The 19,849-nt window shown below is 37.2% G+C and overlaps 1 protein-coding gene across 10 annotated transcripts in view; it reads left to right on the top strand.

Annotated features, from left to right (window-relative positions):
• Window positions 1-19,849, top strand: part of PUM1 (pumilio RNA-binding family member 1) — a 122,276-nt gene that overhangs the window by 69,963 nt on the left and 32,464 nt on the right. For 7 of the 10 annotated variants that reach the window (XM_012642312.1, XM_012642309.1, XM_012642304.1 and 4 more), the window contains 4 exons: window positions 8,937-9,030; window positions 10,202-10,306; window positions 13,451-13,602; window positions 18,606-18,744. In XM_012642312.1, coding sequence (XP_012497766.1) covers window positions 8,937-9,030; window positions 10,202-10,306; window positions 13,451-13,602; window positions 18,606-18,744 — 490 coding nt within the window. The remainder of the gene's footprint in view (window positions 1-8,936; window positions 9,031-10,201; window positions 10,307-13,450; window positions 13,603-18,605; window positions 18,745-19,849) is intronic. The other 3 variants (XM_012642311.1, XM_012642306.1, XM_012642303.1) reach the window with 1 other exon arrangement.

Here is a 19,849-nt window from a genome sequence, read left to right as displayed (position 1 = left end):
CTAGCGTGATTATATCAAAGCAATCACTTTTTCAGAAATATAAAACCAAGGGTGCCTTTATCATGTATCCCATTTCAGCAGTTTTTGAAAGTAAACATTATTTTGAAAGTTAATTTGTTGTTGGGTTTGGGTTTTCCATACATATCTTGGTTACTGCAACACAGTTTTACACAGATACACCACTGTTATGTGATAGTTGTTTTATCCCATGGCTTGCTTTTCTAAGTAGAATGTTTTACACATTCTTGTACCGGGTGCCCTAATAGCATACCTGGGGACAATTGGTCTAAGACGTGAAGTATCTTCATGATCCTCAACTTCCCTGAGGCTCATGTATAATAACTAGTAGTTGTTAAGAAGGAAGGTTCCTTTTTCTATGGGAAATTGGTGTTTGTTTCTTACATTTTATCTCTCCATCCTTTTGTACCCTTTTGCTTTTCATCTCATTTTATTACATTTTCCATTTCTAATTTAAATCCATCTCATTCTTCAAGGTTTAGCACTTTTGCCTTCCTTTCTTTTTTTTTTTAAACTTAATTACATGACAGATTAGCCTTCCTTTCTTGATCTCCAAACCAAAAACTTGTCATGTCTGCCTCCTTTGAACTCTGTAGTACTTTGTGTCTCCTTTAAGAAAAGGAGTTATTTTGTTCTGCCTTGTGTTGTGATTACTTGTCTGATAGCCGTTGCTAGATTGTGAGCTCCTTGAGGTCAGGGACTGGACTGTATTCCCTCTGTGTCCTCTGCATTGCTTTGGCAAACCAAATTTTCAAGGGACATTTCCCTATTTCTATTTAATATCTTAGTTTATCCCCCATATCTAATATACTTCCCAATATTAAAATTTGAAACTATCCTTTCAAGAGGTTTGGAGGCTAGTCTTTGAGGCCTACTGTGTTTTCTAATATATGTGTCCTTTAGATGTAGTATACTAGCTTATTTCTCATTTATAAATACACTGTGTAATACCCAATAAAGTTACTGGATATTACTGGAAAGTTATAATTTTATTACTGTGTAATATCCAATCATATAATATTATTGTGTAATACCCAGGAAGTTACTTCTTGGATCAGAATTTAACCTTTTTAGTGTCACTTTTTTGCCATCTGATCAAAAGTTATGGTTCCTCTCATCAGAAAACTACGTAATTCTTTTAATACCAGATTTTGTGGATAACGTCAGTGGGATCACAGATCTGTGGGCTACGTATTATAACCTTCTGTTTGCATCTTTTGTCTTCATCTGTAGGCAAGCATATCTTTCATGAATAGAGCAAGATTCCTTTTCTGCGCCTTCAGTTGCTCTCAGTTTAGTCATTGTGACTCGTTTTGCCACCTAAGTAGTGCAAGGAAGTACTCAGTGACAAGTGATGAGACCATTCCTGATCATGTCCTAGGAACCCCAGAATAAGGGAGAGTGTACTCTGGTCTCTGGGAAGGAAGACTTTGTGGAAAAGGTGGTTCTTTAGCTGTGTTTTGAAAGACTTGTTTATACAGCAAGAAAATGAAAATTCTGGCGGAGGAAGTAGTAAAACTAAAGGCTCGAAACTGGAAATTAACAGGTATATGTGTTCAGTAGATAATGTAGAAACGGCCAGTCTGGCTGGTAGTTTAGGTTGAAGAAAAGTGAGTAGTGAACAGTTAGTGTTGTGTGTCTTACCGACTTTGCTATGCTGCCTGATGCAATGACAAGACATTTTAAAGGAGGAGCGACTTAATTATCATGGTTTAGTTTTTTTTTTTTTTTTAATGCGTAGTGTTAGTTTAGTAGCAGTTTTAGACATTCTTTTACCCATATCAATCAGTTGACTGTTGTGTTCATCCAGGAACCTTGGGTTCTACATGAAACAGTTGTGGAACATTTGAGGAACCAAGTGCTAAACTGGTGGGTTCCAAGTGCTATCAGACTAGGGGAAGGCTCGATGAGGACCAAGGTTGCATGCAACTGATTTTAAAGGACAGGTGGGATATATTTTGTTGCAGGCCAGAGAACAGAGATATGGAGCTGAGAATGACTGTGGTGTGGTCATAGGCTGATTAGAGTAAAAGGTGAAGGTAGAAGAGGATAAGGAGGCTGGTGCATTTGATAATTGAGTCCAGGTCTTAGAGGCCGTGGGAGCCAGGTGCAAGTTGCAGATAGTACTGATGATTGTGAGGGTTGAACCAGATTATCTAGTGTGGCACATATTGTTTTGCACGTTCTGCTCTTTTCTTTTGACTTTCTTAAATAAGCAACTACAAATGGCAGAATAGCTTTATTTGTGACTTCTTTGAGGGGAATCTGGTTTGGAAATTGACAAATAATTTCCTCTCTTGTCGTATTTCCTTTCAGTCAGGGCTTTGATTTGGTGTAATAAACTGGTTTCATAAAACTTAATATCAGCTTATAGTGAGCCACATAACGCGGAGCAGCCTGCAAGTAGGGAAAAGGTAATTTTCATTTTAGTTCATTGCAAACTTAGTTCATTGGTAATTGTGATACTTTGGGTTTTGGATAGTTAAGTTACTTGTCTGGTCACTGTTAATCATTCTGAATTTAACCCTCCTAAGGTTTATTTATAAGAGCAGGAGTTCTTAACCTTTTTTTGTGCCATGAACTCCTTCAGCAGTTAGGTGACTCCTGTGGACTCCTGTGCTTCTCAGAATAATGTTTTAAAATGTAGCGTAAGGTAGGATTGCAAAGGAAACCAATTATGTGAAAATAGCTGTCAAGACATTTAAAAATAAACTTAATGGTATAGTTGCTTTATCATACGATACATGAAATAGAAGCAGGTATACTAGCTGTCACAGTGAGCATAAACAAGATTTTGAGATGTCTGTAACAATTGTAACATGAAAATACATGTAATTTCTGTTTGTGATAAAGTCACAGGTGTATTATTAATGTTAATGTGGTTTGTTGTCTACAGTCATAATCAAAGAACATGCTAAATTTCAGGTAGATGTTCATGAAAATAAAGATGCAATATTACCCACCCAAGTACAAAGATCTTGGGTTAAAAAGCCCTAATTTAAAGTATTTTGTCAGCTTGAAATGCTCTTTGATATCTCTGGAGTATTCTCCCTTTTTTCTTACTTTCCTCTCATTGTCTTGTTAATCCTGGAAAACAGTCTTGAACAGTTCATGCATAATGTATGTGTTCATACCATTTCGTGTCATGATTCGTTAGCAGTATTTTTTTTTAATTAAAAATATTTTTTGTAGAGACAGGGTCTTGCTATGTTGCCCAGGCTTGTCTCAAACTCCTGGGCTCAAACTGTCCTCCTGCCTTGGCCTCCCAAAGTGCTGGGATTATAGGTGTGACCGTGCCCAGCCATATTCTTTTTTTTTTTTTTTTTTTTTGAGACAGAGTTTCACTGTCTTGCCCGGGCTAGAGTGCCCCGGCGTCATCATAGCTCACAGTTACCTCAAACTCCTAGGCTCAAGCGATTCTCCTGCCTCAGCTTCCTGAGTAGCTGGGACTACAGGCACATGCCACCATGCCCGGCTTATTTTTTTTTTCCTATATATTTTTAGCTGTCCAATTAATTTCTTTCTATTTTTAGTAGAGACGGAGTCTCGCTCTTGCTCAGGCTGGTCTCGAACTCCTGAGCTCAAACGATCCGCCTGCCTCGGCCTCCCAGAGTGCTAGGATTACAGGCGTGAGCCACCGTGCCCGGCCCATATTCTTTTTATTTATTTAATTTTTGGGGGGAGACAGAGTCTCACTCCATTGCCCTGAGTAGAGCACCGTGGCATCAGCCTAGCTCACAGCAACCTCCAGCTGCTGGGCTCAAGCTATCCTCCTGCCTCAGCCTCCTGAGTAACTGGGACGACAGGTGCACACCACGATGCCCGGCTGATTTTTCTATTTTTAGTAGAGACCGGGTCTTGCTGTTGCTCAGGATGGTCTTGAACTCCTGAGCTCGAGTAGTCTTCCCGCCTTGTCCTCCCAGAATGCTAGGATTTATAGGCGTGAGCCACTGTGTGCCTTGGCCATATTCTTTATTTTTTATAAAGAGCTATGCAATTTCCTGTTTATATTTCCCTAAATACAGTTTGGTTTAATTATATTATAGCCATGTAGTGGAAATCAAAGCTGTGATTATTATCAGTATAGATTAATTACATTGTTGATGTTCTTTATTTAGAATTCAGTTTACCTAAAAATAGTCTAATGTGGCATCCTTTACAAAATTGTATACTGTTGTACTAAAACTCTCACCTGTTAAGCATGAATTTTAACAAAGAAATAGCATTCCAAAAATGATAGTTGAAGTACTATATTCATTCCTGCAGTTGTCGTCAGATGGGAGTAGAAATTAGCATACATTTGCTTTTAAAAGTGTGGTAGTGATTAAATGTCATTTTTGTGAGGCCTCGTGTGTGCAGAATTTTAATCCAGATATTTAATGTTCTCAATTTTCTTTTAAATTTACAAATGATTATTCTTTCAGTATCGTGTATAGTTACTGACAAAGAGCTGACTTTGGTTGGTAATTTGGTCAGTTGAAACTTACCTTTATTGTTTTTTTACTTTGCTCAAATGTTATTTATGGTAAAGTTTTTCTCAAAATATATTAATATACCTGGTGGAGTAGTTATGTTTTGTTTTTCTTTAAGACCTTAGTTAGAAATCATTTATTTTAGAATGAGATTCTTTATCTGCCAAAGAAGTGTGAAGATTTTTTTTAAATTTAGCATGGTTTATATGTGTCTGTTAAACCAAAAATTATTAAAATCATTAGCTAATCATTACAGTTGTTCACCTGTGAAAATTGGACTTTGATCTGGAAGCTTCAGGTAGTACCACCAAGCTTTCACAAATTTGATGTACTGAGGAATGACTCCAAATTCCAAATTCTTAAAATTTTATAATCCCACCATTGATGTAATGGTGATTTGAAGGGATTTTCCTCTGTGAATCTTGACAACAATCCCATGAGGTAGGGCAGCTATTTTATTTTTACACATAAGAAAGTTAAGACACAGTGAAGTTTACAGACTTGCTGAAGGTCATGTAGTGTAAACTATGCAAATATCTGTTATTTTGGTTTCTAGCTCCAACCGGTTTCCTTTGGATCTTGTACTAGAAGAAGAGAGCCTTTTCAATATGTGGAGTTGTCTCACCTTCAAATTCAATTATATTTATAGCCTTTTTGGGAAAGCTGATGTAAAAAGTACTCATCATCAACAAAAACAAAAATGATTTTCTTCCTTCCCCCTGTTATCTTTGTGACCTGCTGATAGCAATCTGGTACAGTGAGGTTTTGACTCCTAATATAGACCAGGAAGAGTCCTGCCCTCTGCTTTTGGTGTACTTGGGCTGCCTTGCTCTGGGGGAGAAACCGGAAGGAGTGACTCATGGAAGGGACTATGTGTGAGGGCGCTGTCGCCATTTATCAGAAAGAACATCTCATAAAGGGCTGTTGTAAGTGCTTTATGTGTGTTAATTTTAATCCCCATAACAACTTTGTTACATATATCTTTATTGTCTTATTAGAGAGAAGAGGAAAATGAAGCACAGAGAGGTTGTCACTTGTATCAGGTCACAGAGCAAGTCAGTGGTAGCACTAAGATTTGAACCAAAGCAGCCTGGCTTTTCAGTCTGTGCTCCTACCCCCTGTCTACTATGTATATTTTCTTAAACTGGTGAAAAGTCAGGGCTGGCAGTGTATTTTACTGGGAGGCGAGAAAGTATAGTCATTCACATTTGCTAACTTCATATTTAGGCATCGTTCCTCGAGATTCAGGAAACTCTACAACAGTGTTTTTATGCCAACAGTTATTGATAACAATAGTAATAATAGTAGTAGCTATCTTTTATAAGATACCATCTGCATGTCAGTCACTGTGTTGGCTGTTTTTGACCAAATTCCTCTCTGGAAAAAGAATCCTGTAGGGCAGTGGTCCCCAGCCTTTTTGGCAACAGGGACCGGTTTCATGGAAGACAATTTTTCCATGGACTGGGGGTGGGGCAGTGGGGTCTTGTGGGTGGGGAGAGGGTGGTACAGAGTTCAGGCAGTGACCAGTGGCCCATTACTTACCATGGACTGGCGCTGGGCTCGGCCCTGGCTTTGGGGACCGCAGCTGTAGGGTGTCTTTTGTATGGTCATATGATAAGTGATAGAGAAGGGAGTCAAAATAGCTTGTTAATTATGCCTTCAGTATTTAGTAGAAACCTAGATGTGCCTGAAGTAGTTGATATATTCCCCCCATTCAGACTCTTGAACAGCTTGTGAATGCTACCTAGAGAATTGTAATCGACAGTAGCAGATGTATCATTATACCAACCTTTAAATAATCATCTCCCCCAACTCTCCGGTATTTTGTTTCTCAGTTAATGGAGTATTTACTTGTTTTGTGAAAACCACGAAAATGTTAACAGAGCTCAGTACTTTGCCCAGCAGATGACATTTGTGTGAGTTTTTCAGGATTCTTTGGAATCCATCACTTGCCAATTACCCAATTTTGTTTGAATACTCTATTTCCAGTTATTATTGTACCATTTACATAAAGAGAATGTGTCAGAATTGCCGTAATCTGTTCTATAATCAAATCTGCCTGCTGTAGATGAATAATTTACTTTGTTAAATTGTGTACAGCAGAATGTTCTCAAGAAAATCCTTTTCTATTCACCATAATCACTAAAATATTAATCAGCTCTCGAACATCGGCTACATGTGGGCTCTTATAGGGCTTGTATGCTTTTAGTTAAAAGTAATCGTCCTTACTTTAAAAGTGTGGTAACATGATGGTGAGAACCACAAGCTAATGTTAGATGGAGTGATTACTTTTATGATATTCACACATACTATGTGTTTAATACATTTACAGATACAGTACACATACATATGATGAAAGTCAGATGGAATGGCATCAGACTATTGTTTTTGGTTAATAAATCAAGATATACTCAAGAGTTGTATTCTGAACACACCATCTTTATTTCCCCAGCTCCGTATCACAGTGCCTACCTAATAATAGGTGCTCAAAAAATGTTTGTTGAATCAAATTAGTTATTTTGTTTGTAGCAGGGCAAAGAGGGATAGAGAGAAGAAGTTACCACAAGCAGTGTCTGAGATGTTAAATGTTTCAAAAGGTTTTATGCCAGGAACATTCCAGAGACCCATTGAAGAGACCTTAGATATTTAGTGGAACTATGAGTTGTTTTTACAACCTTGGAAATAATTTAAAGACAACTTTCTGCTGTTTTAGTTGTTTTTTGCCCCGACTGTTCCTCTTGAGTGGACTGCCTCCTGTTGGTAGGCATATGGTGAGACACTGTTTTTTTTAGGAAAAACAGAAATGTTAACAAAAACCACAAGGTCATAGTTACTAAGTAGTAGTGACTGGAGTGGACATGTATTCCGATATGTTTGTCAATTAGATTCAGTTTCTGTATTTATTTTTAAGATTTGATATTTTATGAATGCCTGTAAAGCAGTGCTGTCTTTCCCTTTTTTACCAGCATCATAATGAAGTTTTTCTTAACCTTTGAAAATAAAAAACTGAAGTATTTTTGAAATCTGTACATAATTACTTTTGACATTAGTACTATAAAAGCAAGGACTAATTTTACTCTGGTTTTTAGAAAGAGGAATGTATATGGAAAGGGAGCTAATGGGTAAAGTCAGCCAGTATGTTCTTGGTCTTCACTTTTTGTTATTTAAAATTAGCCTCCTGATATATTTGAGACATAGAGGTAGCCAGATCACAGGATTAAGTCTCTCCACCACCTGGGATAACAGTAAGTCCAGTCATGACAATAGTTAAGCTGAGTTGGTGGAATGATATTATCTCCTAATGTCTGAAACAATCAGGTCTCTTTATGAGGACATCTGTAATTCAAGATCCATGGTGTTTGTTATACATCATCCAGTGATGTCAGCTGAGCTGTTGAAAAATCCTGTAGAAAGAGCAGGTAGGTTGAAGGTCCTGTCCAGGGAGGTTCCTTCAGTAAGTGCTTTCAGTCTGATTTCAGCAAATGTTGAAGTCTTCAGTATGACTCCTTAGAAGGAGGCCCATCAAGGCCATCTAAAATCAGGTTACCAGCATCCCCTTTCTTTGTACCAGTACTGTCCATACTAAAGCATAATCTCCATAAGGGCAGGGATTATGTATTGTTTTATTCACTGTTGTGTCCCTAGTTCCTTGCACAGTGCCTAGCAAGTATCATTTGTTTCATAAATATTTGTTGAATGAATGAGTGAATGATTGACTTTATTAATGGAGAATCTTGAGACATTCTGAGTTTTAAGGCCTTTGAATTTTTTTTCCTTTTCTTGGGAACTAAGAAATGTGCCAGCTGTGAGCTCACAATCTAAGTTTTGTTAGTAGCAGCTATACTTGTTTTATTTTCTACATACGAAGAATAGGTATTCTAGGAGACTGAAAGTTGGGCAGTTGTCTCATTTACTCATCAGGATAAGCCACTAGTTGAGGAGAGTATCCAATACTATTTTCCCAGGAAGAGGCAGCCTAGAGGATGAAGTGAACACTTTCCATATTCTCCAACATGTGAGTAGGTGAGGATTAATTCACAGTATTTGTGGAGTCTTGAAAGAATCGAAGGGAGATTTAGCACTGGGAGCAATGTGGCAAATCATTTTGTAGTACATTTGTCTAATTTTTGAGTGTGTCTTGGATCAGGCAGGACCTGTTGATAACTATTAGGGCTTTTGCATATACATACGTATGCGTGTGGTTCCGGGGACATGTCACCTGTGAAACGTTCAGCCCATGGAACCTGGCACACAATTGAGGTAAAGAGAGGGAAAACAGGGCTATGAAGCATTGTGATACCACGGGAATGGAGTGGAGTATGAGCACACTAATTTTTGTTGAAGTATCATGCCTAAACAAGGGTTTATTGAAATTTTTAGTCAGGTTTTAAAGTTATTTCAGGAGACAGTTTTCCTAACCACACCATGTCTTTCCTCTTACCTCAGCTGTTCCAAAGACCTAACGCACTTGCTGTCCAGCAGTTGACAGCTGCCCAGCAGCAGCAGTATGCACTAGCAGCTGCTCACCAGCCGCACATTGGTAAGTCCTTAAGCCTGTAGCTCTTCTATTATAGGTGTGGCCACCATTTTAGGCTAACTGGATGCTGTGAAACCCATAATTTAGACTGATTGTAAAAGTCCAGACAAATCCCTCAGACAGAGTAAATGGCCTCTGCCTCTTGTCCAGTTGTCTCTAGTTACATTCTTATTTTTGGCATACCTTGTAGACCTGAACTCATATGATTTCCTTAATATCCAGCCATTGTCCTACCTCAGCTGTTTCAAAATTTAAAGTATTTATTATAGTAGTAACTAGCAGCTCTTTGGGTAAGATTTGGATGAAATTGATTAAATAATTTGGGGTTGTGTAGACTGAATACATCAACTTCTCATCCTATAACGAGCAAGTAGTACCTATAAATCTAGTTTCCAAGCAGTATGCATTGAAAAATCTAAAAAGTGTTCACATATAATTACCAGTTTTTAAGTAACTTTGCTCTTTTCCTGTAGCTCTTGTTACAGTTTTGACAGATATTTTAGTCTTCTGCGTAGATCTTTCTCCCCCGAACCTTCTTAAGGTCTCTCCGAAACAAAGTGCCTTAAGTATAAACAAGTGGAAGTAGAATTTTTTTTTTCTTTTTTAATGTGCTGCAAATGGCATGATTGAGTAGAAAGGAGATTGCCAATCTTGGAAGTGGTATGCTGTGGAAGAAAAAACTTGCTTCCAACCTAGATAAATTAAGGCCAGGCATAAGGGCCTTTGCCTGGGTCTGATATTGTATAGTTGTAGATGGTATTCTGTAAATACTCATACATTTTATTGGAGGAAAACTGTTTGCAAAATTGTTTTAAATGAAAATAAATAACTTCCCTTCATCCCAATTTGCAAAAATCTTTTAAATTGCTCTATTTTAGCCTATTATAATTTTAATCTTTTAGAAGTTGTGCTGAATTTAAAACTGTATAAACAGTTTTAGTTTAAGTATTTCTTGACTAGTCGTTAAAAAAAAAGACTGTATGTAAATTTGACCATAATCTTTAGTATAGGGATTATTTATCTTTTTAAAATTCTTCTTTGCTCTCAACCCATCCTATCTTCTCTTTTCTTTTTTTCCTCATCTACAGCCTGGAATAAATAGTTAAACTGTATAGGTATTTAGTAGGGCTGCAGTTTTAGTCAAGTTTGTTTTTACTGACAGGTATGTTTTCAGCAGGTTTAGCTCCCGCTGCGTTTGTCCCCAATCCATACATCATCAGCGCTGCTCCCCCAGGGACGGACCCCTACACAGCTGGATTGGCTGCAGCAGCGACACTAGGTGAGATATTTCTGCTGCATGAGGGAATTTCTCACCTGCTAAAAAGTTATTTGAGATGGGCATGCGTTCTTTATACTCTTTGCCAAATCCATGTTTCCAGTGGAGATCTCTGCTGAGTGGATATAGTACTAGAGTGGATGTCTCTCCTTAGCTGTAACACAGGCCCCTTCAGACTTGAACATGTTCAAGGGCAAATTAGTCACCTACCCCTTGCACATAGTTATATTTGATTTGTGGAGCCACTAGTTGGTCATTTATATTTTGGAAATTTCTCCTCTTGCCCAGGTCTCCTAACTACCTCTAGTAGTCTACCATAGTTTGGGTTCTTATGCTGGTGTCCCTAACGTATTTCTGATTTCCTTGCCTCTTTCCCCCTCTCCACCCTTCTAAATTGTGTAAGAAAATGGTGTAAGAAAATGATTTCAAACACTGATCTTTGCCTTTCACCCTTCTGCTTAAACCCCTTATTGGTTTCTCTTTTTTCCATTCTAATAATGGCATACTACCGTTGTTATCAAACATGGCTGATCATTACAACCTACTTGTGGGGTGGTGTGCTGTTCCTTGGAATTAGCATTTTTAAGTAGCTGCCAGGTAATTCTAAGGTTTTAGCTAGGGTTGGGACCCACTATATACACAAGGGCTGTCTCTCCATGACTCATAGAGGTCTCTGTATATGCACCACTCTATTTCCTTCCTAATTGACTACCATGGGCTTACAGCATACATTGTAGCAATACTGATCTGATTTTAGTTTGCTGCAGATGCTACATTGGTTTAGTCCTTTGATTTTGGACACTATGGTCTCCTTAGTCTTCTGTGGCAAACGCTTTTCCCCATTCTTTGCCTGTGATGTTCCTTAGCTGGCATTGTCACCTAGGAAGCCTTCCTTGCTAACTATTCCCTATTCTTTCTCTATTACAAATTACAGTGTTGTTTTTATGTATACTTGACTTTTTTTTTTCTTCCTCTTTGAGACTGAATCTTTCAAGGCAGGCACCTTTGTTACTTGATTCTATGTGGCACAGTTGCTGTCACCATAGTGGGGACATAAATGTATGGGGAATTGTATTCAACAGTAGTACAAAAAAAAGTCTTTCAATGTAAATATTCTTTGGGGGCAGATGCCGGCAAGTTATGTTAATCATGACTAAATATTTCTGTGAGATTTCACTTCTTATATAGCCTATAGTTTGCAATTATGACCTCAGATTCAGCATAGCATTTCTTAGATTTTTAGAATTGTTTATATTTTGGCATTGTTGTAGTGGGAACATATTTAATATACGTTCCTCTCCCCCTCCCCCTCACCTCTCCATATTTGGGAAAATAGAAAGCACTTCCTAGGAGAATGATCTCTGCTAACCACCATTAATATTTATTGAACACATAACTATTTGTCAGGTGTTGTCCCAAGTGCTTTTCTTTCACATGAGTTATCAAATGATGAATTTACAGATTAGACATTTGGGGCTCAGATAGCTGTCTTATTTGAGATCACACAATTTAAATATTGTAGAGTTGAGATTTGAACCAGATTTAACTCCAGCGCCCATGCATGAACATTATATAGAATTACATTATATAGAATGCCTATTTTTTTCTTGAATTGTCATTTTCTGTACTTTGTTTAGAAGTCCTTTCTTTTACTAACTTAATATATGTTACTTGAAACAAAGAATTGGTGTTAGGGATGACACATTTGCCATTACTGAGATGATAGTTTGGTGCTGAGGATCTTGGTTTTTGTACACATCAGCTGAGCTAAACTGAAAGTGACTCAAGTACTTTCACACATGACGGGAAATGTTAACTACCCAGACTGTGGATCTGTGTATTCTTGCAAGGTGTTAATCACACAGGAATTGAAGCAGGCATCCTTATGAACCAAGCTCAGTTGATCACCCTGGGATGTTTTTCCAAATTCAATCTTAGGCCAGGGTGACCAGGATAAAGTAGTAGATATGCCAGTTGAGGAAATTTAAAGTAATGTAAATAAATGTTTATAGCAGTGGCAGCCTGTGCCCAGTAGAGGTTCTCTTTGTTGGCTTTTGGGGGAGCCTTTGGGGACTGTTACTGTCAGTTGCAACCCATCCTTTCAAGGTAGGTATGGCCACACTCCTAACACTTATTACAGGTTGAGCATCCCTAATCTGAAGACCCAAAGTTTGAAATGCTCCAAAATCTGAAACTTTTTGAGCACAATCATGATGCCACAAATGGAAATGGAAAATTTCACACCTGACCTCATGTGATGAGTGAAGTGCTAGACCTCATATGATGGCAAGTGCCCAACATGCAATTTATTTAGTGCCCCCAAAGGAGAGATACAGTTACCCTCAGGCTATTGGGTATAAGGTGTATATGAAACATAAATGAATTTTGTGTTTGGACTTGGGTCCCTTCCCCAACTTCTCATTATGTACATGCAAATATTCCAAAATCCAAAATCTGAAAACACTTGACTTAAATTTAAAATTTCAAAAATCAATATCTGAATGTAGTTGGGGGTGAATGACTTTTGTGGCTTTAGAAACAGGAAAATCAGGCCTCTTCGAAATTGACCATTTGAGATTCAGTTGAGTATCTGGGTTTTGTTGTCAGAATTCGGATAGATTTTTCATGGTTCTGGAGTTACTGAAGCACCGGATTCCAGTACCTATTAGTTACCTCAGGGGCCATTCTTATCATTGAAAACAGGATACATCTGAACCTTTTGTTCTGTTCCATCACTTTAAGCAACCCTGCATTTCTTTCTTTTCTGGCAACAAGTTTAGTCTATATCTATCCTACATCCTTTCTTTCTTAGGGGAAAACCATGCATTTTTCCAAGGCTAATTCCTCTGTCTGTTCTTCAGTCCAACCCCTTCCAACTTCTGTCATCTATTCTCCCTTTGAGTGCCTCTAACAGGCTTTTTCTTCTAGGCCTAGAGTATATTACTGACTTTAGATGACTTTGGTATAAGGATCTTATATTAAAATTTTCTATTTTAAAAAAAGAGAATTAATGATTAGCTAGCATCAGTATACTTTCCTAAGTTAATATTTTGCAGTAGGATCTGCTGAGCCAGGTGTAGTCTTTGGGAGCCCCAAGATGATTCCTAATAGTCTAAACTTTCTTTTCCTTTCTCCTGCTATTTTTAGGCCCGGCTGTGGTTCCTCACCAGTATTATGGAGTTACTCCCTGGGGAGTCTACCCTGCCAGTCTTTTCCAGCAGCAAGCTGCGGCTGCTGCTGCAGCAACTAATTCTGCTAATCAACAGACAACCCCACAGGCGCAACAAGGACAGCAGCAGGTAAATGTAAACAAAATCTACCCCATCTAAGTGTGAGTTTTGGTCATGGTATATAATTAATAGGTGTTGCTGTTCCTAGTAGAAAAACACCATGAATGTGTGAGTTCCCTCGTGTGTGTGTGTGTGTGTGTGTGTGTGTGTGTGTGTGTGTGTGTATATCTCAGTTCAGGCTCAGATTTAACTCTACTTATGGAATGCGTTTTACATGTCAGGCACTTAGTGTAACTAGGTGAGGTAATGATACTAATTCAAATTATATATGAGAAAACTGCTTAGAAGGTTGTCCAATTAGAGTTACACAGCTAGCAGGTGGCAAAGTGAGTCTTCATACTGATAGTAAAGATTTTGTTTTGTCACACTATAGTTGCCTGCTAGGCACCATTTTCAGATCACTTTAGAGTTTTGCAAGTAGCTTGCCACCAAAGGGGAGGTACTAGTTTTTTAGACTACTTATTCATGATACCTGTTGGATTGGATACAAATTTTAAACCTATCATATCTGCATTAGTTTTTTGATTGAGTTGGGAAAGGATAGTAAACAGTAAACCTAAATATATCTTTTTTTTTTTTAAAGACTTTTTTCTGATTATTAGAATAACACCTCTTTATTGCTAGAAATTGTTGTGAAATGGAAAACTCAAAAAAAAAATCACCCTAAAATCGTATGTCAGAAAACCAATATTAGTATGTTTGGTATCTGTTATTCTAGTCTTATTATTTAATTCATTACAAAATTGGGATCATTCTGTCCACATGATTTTTCATTCTGATTTCATATTTTGCCATATCATTTAGTGTTGTTTTTAATATCTTTACTAGGTACATTTAAATCCACCAAAGTGTACTTTATTTTCAGTATTCTGTTATATTTGGTATTTCACTTAGCAATATTTGAGTGTTATAAATGAGAGTGATTAATACCCTTTGTATAAGTCTATGACTGTTTCCTTGGAATAAATTCTTGATAATGAAATTTTTCTCGAGCAAATGAAATGAACATTTAGGCTTTTGATGCCCATTGTCAAATAAAAGCTGTCTTTTGAGGCAAAACACCATGCTCATATGTGTACATATGATCCAATCAAGAATTTTTTGCTTTTCAGAGTGTATGTGTAGGTTTTTAGATTCCATACAGTTACAGGAAAAACACAGGCACTAACAGTTTTTTGGAAACTATTAAATGATTTTCTTGACAACAGATACAATTCTTGTTCTGTGTATGTAAGGAAATTCAGTAAATAATTTGTTGATAGAATGAGTGCTCTCAATTAAATAAATTTCTTAATATCTACTCTTTGTGGATAAGTCTATATTTCTTTGTGTGATGAACTTTTGTTTAAATGGTTGCCAAGTCATTGTGGATTTGGAAGACTGAATTAACTGCTGTGTTTTAAAATTAGCTCTAACACAGTGAACAAGAATAATAGCAATGACTACTATTTATTGAAAGCTTTCTGTGTAAAGCTTAGTGCTGTACATATAATTTCTATTCCTTTTTTCAATTCTGATAAATAGATACATAACTTCTTCTTTTATGATTGAAGAAATAGAATTTGTATGCCCAGGGTCACACAAATATTAAGTTGTTAAGAATTGAACACAAGGCTCTATCTTCACAACTTGTTTTCTGACCTTATTGTGATGTCTGGAGTTAAAGAAAATCTGAGATCTGGTCTTTCTTCTTCAATTAACAGGTTACAGCTAGGGCAAGTTGCATGACTTCTCTGAATGTATATTCCTTTGTTATAAAATGGACATGAAAAGCATTTGTTTATTAGAGTTTTGTGTCATCCATAATTTAATCCATAGTTACAAACCCTACTAAGAAAAAGTTTTTAGTGTTTGTTTGTTTTGAGATAGGGACTCTGCTGTGCGGGCTGTAGTACAATGGCACAGCCACAGCTCATAGCAGTCTCCAACTCCAGGGTTCAAGTGATCCTCCTGCCTTGGCCTCCCAAAATGCTAGGATTACTGGCATGAACCCCTGTGTCTGGCTAGCATTAGTTTTTAATAAGCAGCCATTGTTTTGTGGGTTGTTTTGTCTTTTGTTTTGTCTCGTTTTTGCCAGTTTCTGGTTTCAGTATGATTTTCTTGCTGAACTGCTATGTCATAGTAATTAAAATGAGAGACTCTTGTTATACTTTAATTTTGGCCCTTAGATTTTATCAGAAAGCATATGTTGTCTCCTAGGCAAGCCAACCATTCTAATTCTAATTGCTAGAACTTAAAGGGGAGTCAGTGACATTCTAGCCATTCCATCTTCTGATTTCTTTTTCATCCTTGTTTAAGGTTCCTTTGATACCTGATAAAATTTTTTTTCTTCTGTGTTTTTAAAATTAAAAAAAATTTTTTCTTCTGTAAATGTTTAAAAAAATTTTGAAGTCCTCAGCATTTGGTTGAACTCTAACACAGATGGCAAACTTGGTGGGGATTTGGTGTTGGATGTTGCATTTTGAGAAGGAGGAGTTTAGGATTGCCTCTGAACTTTCTAGTTTGAAGGAGACTACCAGTGATGATTCTAGGGAACATAAGGGAGAACCACTAAGAAGAATAAATGATTATTAATTAGAATATCTCCATTGAGCAGCTACTTGCTTATAGTATATTGGTTGCTTTTAAATGTTGCACCTTTTAATCAGTACCTTTGAATAGGAATTTGAATTTACAGTTCATACATTGTTAAGATAGGCAGTAAACTAACTCCTAGGATAGTGTTTTATGAATTCAGTCATTTTTAGAGATTTTATTTGACTTTAAAATGTTACTTGTGAAATTTTATATATTTTCATAAAATCCATAGACTTGACAGCTATTGATGAAATTAAAATATATGAACATTGGCAGATGACTTAAGAACTTTGATTTATAGTTAAGGATGCTGCATAGATTTCTAGAGCGTGGATAAAAAGCTAACATATGTTACTTTCCTTCCTCATTAAAACAAGACTCATTAGTAGTCTTGACTACCTCTTTCTTGAGGCACCTTGTCCACTCCACCTCCCCTGCCCTTTCATACAACTCCTATCCAAACGTAAAACCTACTTCTTTATTCCCTGTGAAAGCAGTGCTTCTGTTATTTTTTTAAATTCTTAAGCAGTTTGAACTATTAGTATTTGTGTACGTGCTGTTTACTTTCCTAGAGTGATCTCTTTTGGATTGTTGTGTAGGTATCGTCTAAGTCTTGGCCCACTCGCTGGTGCAGTCCTCCTTTTACACTTCTATATATGTAGTTTGAAACTTTTTTTTTTTGAGACAAGAGTCTCATTCTTTCGCCCTGGGTAGAGTGCAATGGCGTCATCAGAACTCCCTGCAATCTCAAACTCCTGGGCTCAAATGATCCTCTTGCCTCAGCCTCCCAAATAGCTGGGACTACAGGTGCCTGCCACCACACCCAGCTAATTTTTTTTCCTATTTTTGATAGAGACAGGGTCTCACTCTTGCTCAGGCTGGTCTTGAACTCCTGACCTCAAGTGATCCTCCTGCCTTGGCCCCCCAGAGTGTTAGGATTACAGGCGTGAGTCACTGAGCCTAGCCTGAAGTTGGTTAGGTTCTTTAGGTCACAAACAGAAATGAATTGCATAATATTTTGATAATAGTAGTTATTATCTGTTGGTTATTGTTTATCTACTAGGTATCAGGCATTGTGCCTTAAAGACATTATTTCAAGTATTTCTAACAAATCTGCAAGATCACTTGTTGATTCTCACTACTAACAGATAAGGAAATAAGAGACTCCACTTAAATTAAGAGTCCATACATCTCTTCTTGCCAATATGAACAGTGTTCAACTTATATTCATTTAATAAATATTTAATTGATTATTAGTGTTATTTTCTTTTTTGTTTTTTTACCAGTGATTCCAAGAATAATCTGTACCCATGTTCTTGACCACGTCTAACTTACAAATAACAGAGTGAAATTGAAAGTGATCTGATAAGAACTTTATACTTGAAAATATTGCAAAAACACCTTATTAGAAACGTCAGTAATTTTAGTCTTGGTCTGTAGGTTTTGTGTTTTTGCTGGCTGGAGTTTATAGATCTTATGAAAAAGATTCTTCAGATCATATGGAATAATAATAATGATTACTAACATTTCTCTATGTTTCATTAATAAAAAATAGGTAGTGGCAAAATTGGTATTCTGCAATGAACTTGACTAGTAATCATCTCCATTTAGATGAGCTTCTTTCTAGAATTTATGAAAGGAGAAATAGAAACAGGGCAGAAGCCTGCTAAATCAAATCTGTTGAGCTCATTTGGGCCCTGATAAATAGGAATAGTGTTAAAAGAGAGAGAAAATGTTCTTATATTCCATTTTGTGTATATGTGTGTGTTTAAGACACAATTATATTTAATAACTTAAATATGTGGGTAAGTTAGCCCTGTTCATCTTATTTGAACCCCTCTCCCCCATCATAGCCTTCTTTTCTTCACTCACTGTTTGTCAGAGACATTATGTAGTGTTTATTATCTGCCTTATTTATTAGAATAAAAGTTTCATGAGGGCTGGGGCTCTGTCCCACCTGTCCACCTGTCACATGGTAGGCACAAAATACTTGATAACACTAGCTTTTACTGTGTACTTAATATGTACCAGACATCATGCTAGATCTTCTGATTCATCTTTTAACTTAATCATCACAAGAACTTTATGAGGAAGGTGGGATAAAATATTTGATGAATGAATCATCACTTTTATATGCTTTTTCCTGCTTATAAAGGTAATATGTTTAAACTAAAAATGGCAGAATGAAATTTTGCTGTATGAAATGTTACTGATTAAATTTCTATCCTAGCAGCCATGCCATATAAAGCCATTAAAGTGAACATGTTTTACAACTATTAATTTTTTTTATTTTTTGTTTTTCTTACATAGCCCAAGTCATAGAAGCTTATACAAATATTCATTTTTAAAAGTCAACCCAACTTGAGCACATGGTAGGTCTTAGATATTTCCACTGAGGAGAAAGTAGTTGATTTATTTCTATCTCCCTTTCCTAGGTTCTCCGTGGAGGAGCCAGTCAGCGCCCTTTGACTCCAAATCAGAACCAGCAGGGACAGCAAACAGATCCACTAGTGGCAGCTGCAGCAGTGAATTCTGCACTTGCGTTTGGACAAGGTCTGGCCGCAGGCATGCCAGGTGAGGTTGCATTGTTGCTCCCAATACTTTGTGGGGGGAAGTCTTCATATTTGGGGTAATAGAGAGGAGAATGGGCAGTGCTTTTATCTTGTTTAGGCTTGTCATGATTTGGGGACTGGCAAGGATGATATACACTTGCCCTCACTTAGACCATAGTTCGTTGATGAGAGCATTGTTCTGAGCCAGTCTCAAGTCTAATTTGTTGGACGTATGTGAATGTCCACGTAGCTTGGAATATGTGGTTTTTCCGTGGCTGTGATCTATTTTCTTCCTCTGGGTTAGTGACAGATGGAGTGGCCAGCTACTTTAGTGTCACTCCAAGGCTTAGTTTTTATGTGATATTTTTGAGCAGCATGATTAGGAAGAAATTGCTGGTATTCCTTGAATGTAAGGGTCATCCCTTTCATTTCTAGGATTTCTCCCGAACCACGTCAAGGTCCTTATTAGCTGTCTGCCTCTGAAATACATCTTGAATACGTGTTGGTCTTGGTTCATTGTCATCTGATCCTGCGCTTTGTATGGGATTGGATGTAGTTTGATGTTCTTCATTTGAAATAGGTCCTTGCGAGATCTTCGCTTAATTTTATGGACCTTTATTAACTGTGGAGCATAGGCAGATTAGCCCATTTATGAATTCAGTGAGTAACTTGCTTCATTTGTTTTGTTAGTTATTACTAAGTATTTATGTCTTACTAGGAAATCACCTGCAGTTTCTCATATGGCTCAAACTAGGATTTGGGGATTCCATCTCATATAATATTAAACGATCCTCTTAATTGAAGCTTGTCTAGGTTCTTCATGCTAACTTGCAGGATATTTGTGCTTATATTATTATGTGGTATGGAAGTACTATGATTTTTGCAATCATTTGTAGCCTCTGTCATTTGTTTAGTCGAGAAAACATAGAAAAATCTTCAGTATATGATTGTGGGTGATAACCTTGCCTAGGAGTTTGAAGAGCACAGAAGTATTCCCTATCCCACCAAATTACCTTTCCTAGACTAGCAGGTGATAAATAATACTACTCCTTACTGTGTATTTAATATGTGCCAGAAATCATGCGGGGTCCTTCACATTTATCTTTTAATCTTCACAGGCACTTTAT

The sequence above is a fragment of the Propithecus coquereli genome, unplaced genomic scaffold (genome assembly GCF_000956105.1).
Source record: "Propithecus coquereli isolate 6110/MARCELLA unplaced genomic scaffold, Pcoq_1.0 Scaffold178, whole genome shotgun sequence".
Taxonomy (NCBI): domain Eukaryota; kingdom Metazoa; phylum Chordata; class Mammalia; order Primates; family Indriidae; genus Propithecus; species Propithecus coquereli.
Note: the sequence above shows the minus strand (reverse complement) of the source record. Positions and strands in the feature narration are given on the sequence as shown.